At 38.2% G+C, this 7422-nt stretch overlaps 1 protein-coding gene across 3 annotated transcripts; it reads right to left on the reverse strand.

The window, feature by feature from the left end:
* Window positions 1-10: 10 nt before the first annotated feature.
* LOC148897556 (high choriolytic enzyme 1-like) lies at window positions 11-5885 on the reverse strand. Of its 3 annotated transcripts, none has more exons than XM_088995863.1 (8): window positions 5753-5842; window positions 4429-4474; window positions 4190-4342; window positions 4004-4121; window positions 2619-2797; window positions 2468-2549; window positions 931-1057; window positions 11-65 (listed from the first exon to the last, which is right to left on the reverse strand). In XM_088995863.1, the coding sequence occupies exons 1-7, from the start codon at window positions 5819-5821 to the stop codon at window positions 931-933; spliced, it is 774 nt and encodes a 257-aa protein (XP_088851989.1). In that variant the 5' UTR covers window positions 5822-5842; the 3' UTR covers window positions 11-65. The 3 variants fall into 3 exon arrangements, with proteins under 3 accessions (XP_088851989.1, XP_088851990.1, XP_088851991.1); XM_088995864.1 differs by having other exon boundaries at window positions 11-68; XM_088995865.1 differs by having other exon boundaries at window positions 11-1057; window positions 5748-5885.
* Between the last annotated feature and the right edge of the window lie 1537 nt (window positions 5886-7422).

Below are 7422 nucleotides of genomic sequence, written 5' to 3' on the forward strand. Positions count from 1 at the left end.
CACGAAGGAATGGACGTGCATGTTTTAATAGAATCGTCTGAAAAGCTCCATTGTATTGTTGCCACCTGCTGGAAGACACAAGTATTACAAGACAGAATGACGTCACCAGCTTTAACTAAACTCAACCGTTTTTTAAGAATCCATGATTTCAAATTACGAGCGACTATTTTTTTTCAGCCACTTTAACTTTTTTTTTTGCACCAAACAATTCTTTGATTTGCCATAATATCACTTTTTTTTCTTTCAAGCGTTTTTATTTTTCTTATTTTCTTCATTTATGAAAATGCTGTTGATACACTTGTCTATAACTGCTATCCCATAGTTGATCAGCAGATGGCTGTGCTTTATTTTTCTTGGGTTGTTGTCACTTCCAGTGTACCTTGCTTCTTTACTTAAGTTTCATTTTCACTGAGAAGATGGCGAAAATGGACATGCTTTATCGCTGTACTGTTTAGCAAGGAAAAGATAAAAAGGACGAAGATCAAAACTTCCATTTCGGACGGAAAGCGGGCGAAGTGATTTGTATGATTTTATTGCATACGTTTTATTTCATTGATGTAAAGTCCAAATGTTTCTGTGTAAATAATAGCTATATTTTTATACTTGTTTGTAGTTCTACGGTGGTGTCGGTGGTGTGAAATCACATTAAAGAATTAACCATCAGTACAACGAATCCGGAGTCCTCTGTTTGGAATGGAAGCACAATTTATTTATTTTTTATTTTTTCGGTGGTCAACCTTTGTATTTTTGGTGCCAAGTATATTTTCATTCCATATGTGTGCCGGAATATGATTTTTATTTTTATTATGATTGCAAAAATAAGACTTTTTTTTAAATCACCACAGGACACTCGCGATCACAAAAAAAAATAACCAAAGAAGAGGAAGTGGCACTAACTTTCTCATATTTTTTACAATTATTATTCCTTACCTAACAGTTATAGAGTGAATTAAGTCGGGTGATGTCGTTCTCGCTCATCTGCTTGGCATTGCCGAATTTGACTTTGCTATTGGGGATGGGCAACATGGTGGGCTTGTTGTTGCTCGAGAATGCGTATCTGCAAAACACAATTTTTTTTGCAATTTTGTTACCAAACATTTTCGAATATATTGGCGCGCAAATGTTAATCTTTGGATTTTTGTGACAAAGTTTTAGTGGTGTGCGTCTAACTTTTGGTGACAATCATCAAGAAACACGAACGAGGTGTACGTTTGTGTGACTTAGCATCCCACTACCAGTATGCTAAGTTAACTATTGCTACGTGTGGCTAAGGGTGTTTCTGTGTTGTCTAAACGGTCGGTCTCAGGCAATAGAAGAGGCTGAAAAACTTATGTTGATTTGGAGTAACGCAAAGCAGCTAGCAGGGGACAGTGTGAGTGAGGGTATTATCATAGAGGAAGCACGGCAACTTCACTCGTCCTCAAGAGGTAAATACATCAACAACCATCACAAAGGTAAATAAAACGACTATTATACAGTAAAGTTTATTTCTTTAATTACAATACAAAAACACATTTATTATACATAAAATAAGGTATATTTTGTGTAGGTTTTAGGCTTATTTAGTAGAAAATTTTGTTTTATGGGGACCTGGAAACAGATTATTCTCATTTTAATGGTTTCCTATGGGAAATTAATGTTTGGAAGACACACTTTTCGCCTTACACACACTTTCTGGGAACCAATTAAGTTCGTAAACTGAGGTATCACTGTATGTGCTAAAAATCAAATTTTGGTACAGAAATAGAACTTTTTATCATTATTCCGAGCATTTTTCCGTCAGATTTAATAAAAAATGTTGAGATTAGAAATGATACAACTTTCTGTGATTGACATTCTTGTTCTAAAATTGGACTCTTTGTGGCTCCTCCCCATCAAATTTTATTTTACCCTGCACTGCATTTTTAATCCCCCAGAAATGTGGGCATTTTAGTAATAATAATAATAATAATAATAAAAATAATAATAAAAACAAATAATAAATAATAATAATAAGAATAATAATAGTAATAGTAATAATAATAAGAATAATAATAATCATCATCATAATAATAATAACCCATTTCATTTATGAGCACCTTTCAAAACTCTCAAGGTCACTTTCCAGTCACAGAATATTTTTTTTCTGTGGGTGAGCAGCGGCAGCCACACGAGCCAGCGTTCACTCAACCCGGAATAACTCAAATACTAGATAGAAAGCTAGCTAACTAGGTAATAGCTAGCTAATAGATAGTCAGTTAGATACTTAGCTAGATAGATAGCTAATGGCTAGCTAATAGATAATCAGCTAGATAGCTATCTAGATAGCTAATAGCTAGCTAGCTAGTAGGTAGCCAGCTAGATAACCAGCCAGTTAGTTAGACAGCTAATAGACAGCAAATAAGCTAACAAAATATGTACGCGGTGCAATGACGCCACCCCGCATCAAAACGATATTGTAAAATCCATTTCAGTGCCATGTACGAACCTGTGATACTGCATGACAGAGTTGTAGTCATACGGCGTGTTCATGTTGAGCGTATTCACTTTGCTGAACATGGATTCCTGACCTGAGGAGGGAAATCACATCTACACTGACAACATCATACGTGCGTGCGTATGTGCGCACGTGCGCACACCTTTCTCAATATTCTCCCACAGGATGTTGATGTACAGATCGCGGTCAGAGCGACGATGCTCGTGGTTGAATCCCAGCGCATGCAGCAGCAGGTGTTGGATGGTGTTGTGGTATAAACAACCATGACGATCCAGAGACAAGATCTGATAGTAACCACGGCGACCCAGATGCGAGTAACACCTCAAAGGAACAAAAAAAGCAAGTTTGTCACATTTTGATAGAATGTTTTTTTTTTAAACTTGGGTTTATGGTGATATGCAATGCAACATTTTCAGTGTGTGGCTTTTTTGTGGTATGTGAGTTTTTATGGTTAATCTTAAATTGTTAAATTAAATTATTGTAAGTTTTAAGCGAAATTATGACCTGTTGTGGTCAACATTAGCAAGTTTTTGTAGGCAACTACAGTGATACCTTGGCTTACGAACTTAATTGATTCCGGCAGCAATTTGAAATGAAAAAAAAAACAAAAGTGAAATGGTGACAAAATGGATAGAAAACAGTGAAATTTGGACTTGTTTCAACGTTGATAGTTCAAAAGCAGAGTGTAGACTGGAAGGTTAAAATATCCCATCAATCAGGCTCCACAAATAACCCGCACAAGCCATCTGTACACTTGATGCAAAAAGCTATCAACCCAGCTAAACAGAACACAATTGATGAGGAACTAGGTAAAATTATCACAAAGAAAGCACCTACAAGGGATCATTCCTCAAGATGGTGAAAGAAGAAGGCTACGTTCCTCATCAAGTGTTTAATGCTGATGAAACCGGCCACTCCATTCCATCAAGCCATCAACGACCATCACAAAGGTAAATAAAACCACTTTATTATACAGTACAGTTTATTTCTTTAATTATAATACCATAGCACATTTATTATACATAAAATAAGGTATATTTTGTATAGTTTTAAGGCTTAGAAAATTCGAAAGTAGAAAATGATGTTTTATAGGGAACTGAGAACGGATTATTCTCATTTCAATGGTTTCCTATGGGAAATTAATTTTTGGGATACACACTTTTCACCTTACACACTCTGTCTGGGAACCGATTAAGTTCGTAATCCAAGGTATCACTGTCCTCTCTTTGGTGTGTTATTTTGTCACTATGTTAAAGAGTAAATGAGTCAGAAAAAGAATTTAGCTTAGTAAGCTAATTTAGCAGGTTGGCAATTTCGAGCCCAACGGCGGTGACGTCACCAAAAATCGAAGACTATGTGTACTCAGTGAGTTGGTTCACATATTAATCAGTAAACCATAAGTTTGTCAGTTAATTCATTGTTTATGACATCCACATTTGTTTAGTTTTTAGTAACATGCAAGCTAGCTGCTGTGATCCACTGGTGCAATTGTGTATGCCAATCGAACTGTAGTAAGCGACCACATACCCACTATAAGACATGATCTCGATGTAGTCTGTGTGGCTGGTGCGAGGGATGAAGCGAATGCAGGAGACCGACTCGATGGAGGATAGGCCGCGCTGGATAATGGCGCGTTCCCGAGAAGCTGAAATGACATTGAAGTGCGTTACTACAAAGTCAAGAGGTCGTGGGTTCGAGTAACGAGTCACGGACAGAAAACGGTAGATATCAAGTGGGCTATGTAGACTTTGCCGTCGTTGGATTTGGGCCACATGCATCCTTGCGACGTGCACTGGTCAGCATTGCGGTTACTATCTCGGTCGTAGGCGATGTCGTCCGTCACCGAAGGCTCGTCTGCCGTGCGAACTGTTATGAGCGTCGCATAGCCGAGATTAGTCGCTATTTTGCCATTGGGAAAGTTCATTCGGGTGAGGTGCAAAGAGTGATATTACCTATGTCTTTGTTGGCCCGTAACAGAAGCTCAGACACTGATGCTTCCTATGGGAAATTCATCAATCAAATATATCAGTAATTCATTAAAAAAGATACATTAAAAAAAAAGATCTCTGAATTAAAAAAAAACAAAATTAAGCATTTTAATCCTTAGCCAGACTACAGGGATACCTTGGTTTAGGAACTTAATTGGTTCCCAGACAGAGTGTGTAAGGCGAAAAGGTTGTATCCCAAAAATTGATTTCCCATAGAAAACCATTAAAATGAGAATAATCCGTTCCAGGGTCCCCATAAAACATAATTTTCTACTTTTCTAAGCCTTAAAATTACACAAAATATACCTTATTTTATGTATAATAAATGTGCTGTTATAATAATTAAAGAAATAAACTACGGTATAATAAAGTCGTTTTATTTACCTTTGTGATGGTCGTTCATAGCTTGATGGAATGGAGAGGCCAGTTTCATCAGCATTAAACACTTGATGAGGAATGTAGCCTTCTTCTTTTTTTCTAATTTTCGTTTGTTCCTCATCGTGTTGTTTAGCTGGATTGATAGCTTTTTGCATCAAGTGTACAGATGGCTTGTGCGGGTTATTTTAACCTTGCAGTCTACACTCTGCCTTTGAACTATCAAAGTTGAAACGAGTCCAAATTTCACTGTTTTCTATCCATTTTCTCACTCTCTCTCTCTGTCGTCTGCATGTCTCTTTAATGTTTAAAACACCTTCCCTCACTGCTGCGTTCTTGACCAATCACGTGGCTTTAACCGACGACTGAGGGCGGGGAATAGAGGACCAAAACAAGCCGGCTGCCATTTGTTGTTAGGAGAACGGGCCTGTTTGTGTACGACACGTCACTCATTGTGGCAGCTCAGTGTGTATCCCGAAAAATAGTTTGTATGCTAAGGTAAAAAATTCACAAATTTAACATTCGTAAACCGTGTGTATTAATTGCAAATTTCCCCATTGTGGGGCGATTAAAGATTTTCTGAATCTGATTACCTGATCCACTGCTGGAAAGGATTGTGTTGTCATATTATTTGTTATTTAGTTTTTTTTTTTTTTTACTTCAAAATGGCGCCGCGAGAGTGGTTGCCTTTCCAGCAGCTCGTGTATTTTGTTTTTCTACTTCTTTCTTTCCTTTCACAACTTTGCTGCTGTGTTACTTCCGGGTAGAGTGAACGCTGCTGCGAATTACTGATTGAATGACTACAATGATTGACTGTAAATAACACTGAATTCGGAGTTTCACCAGCAAAATCTCCCACACAACAGACCCTATTTCCCACATTTTTGGGATGACACAAAACAAGGTACCTGACCTGCCGCGTGGCCGAGCCGCATCGAAAGAAGACGAGCAGCGTGACGACACCGAAGACGAACCACTTCATGACGAAGACGATCAAGGCGAAGGTGTGCTCAACCCGATGGGACGCCCTTTAAAAATGTTTCTCCACTAACCTTGAAAACATACGTCGCGTTCCCAAGAGTGGGGCCTCTCGTTTTTCTTCCATCGCCGTGGTAAGGCAACCTGTGAAATTCCCACATTCGAAAGGGAGATTGACAATAGTGGCAAAAGTAGTAGGATGACCCAATCTTGTGAGTCATCACGTTTTTTTTCCACTAAAGTATGACATTTTAGCAAACAGTGATACCTTGGCTTACGAACTTAATTGGTTCCCAGACAGAGTGTGTAAGGCGAAAAGTGTGTAATTAAAAAAATTAACTGTACTGTATAATAAAGTGAGGTCAAGTAATAAAGTTGATGAGCAGCGGCAGTTACACGCGCCAGCGTTCACTCAACCCAAGTAACCCAAATAGATAGAAAGCTAGCTAGCTAGCCAATCAATCGCCAAATGATACCTAGCTAGATAGCCAGCCAGCTAGATAGTGAATAGATAGCTAGATAGCTAGCCAGCCAGATAGCTAGCTAGCCATCCAGATAGTTAATAGATAGCAACTAGCTAGCAAATGATCACAATAATAATAATAATAATAATATACATTCATGTCAGCACTGAGAGCTACGCTAAAAGCTAACTTCCAAATTTCTCAATGGACTATTGCACTAAAAATTCACTGACGACACTACTGAAAAAAAAGTTTAAAAACAAAAAGGACATTTCTGTGTTGTTGATGGCCGATATTTGGAAAAATTAAATTGTTATCGGATGGAACATGTTGCCAATAGGAGGCTAAATGCTATAGTGCAAGAAGATGCTAACACACTCAGGGCTGAGCAACACTTGTGCTGCGAGGATACGTTAGTTTTTTTTTTTTTACACTAACAGGTAACATCCAACTTACGACCGAGTTCCGTTCCGAACAAACGGTCGTAAGTCAAAATGGTCGTAAGTCAAAATCTATTCAAAATGTTGAATAGAGACTCGAAGGGTAAATTACTCGCAAAACCCCAACTCTGGTGCCATCACACGGTCAATTGCTGTGTGAGAGTGAGATGCTAGCTGGCTGGCCAAAATTGTCGTACGCTAGCACGTTGCGGTGCCAGGCATAGAATTAAAATTTAAAAAATAGGGTCGGAAGGTTGTGGTCGTAAGTCAAGCTGGTCGTAAGTCGGATGTTACATGTATTTGAATATGTTTAAGGCTATAAGTAACCTGTATTGGTTTGTACTGAAAAATAAAAATTTCATAAAATATACACTCTACAAAGATATGTACAACGGAAGAGAATACTACATATGTTACTCCAAAAATCTTCGTATGTATCGTTGTTTGTAACTCAAGTGTTCGTAAGTAGGGGAGTGTCTGTATATGGTAAAAGTTTGAAAATACACCATTTCATTCGGGATGCGCCTTATATACGCTGGTACACCGGAAAATATGATACATGGACAAAGTGTTTGTATGTATGTGGCTCAAAGTTGTAGTGCGTGTGAGCATCTGAGTGAGAGCTGTGGTCAACAACAGAATTTGCATGAGTGTACAATACTCACCGCGTTTTAATGTTTGGGGGGCACGGAATGACGAAC

This window comes from Hippocampus bargibanti, linkage group LG05 (assembly GCF_051943395.1).
Source record: "Hippocampus bargibanti isolate YZ-2025 linkage group LG05, ASM5194339v1, whole genome shotgun sequence".
Classification (NCBI taxonomy): Eukaryota; Metazoa; Chordata; class Actinopteri; order Syngnathiformes; family Syngnathidae; genus Hippocampus; species Hippocampus bargibanti.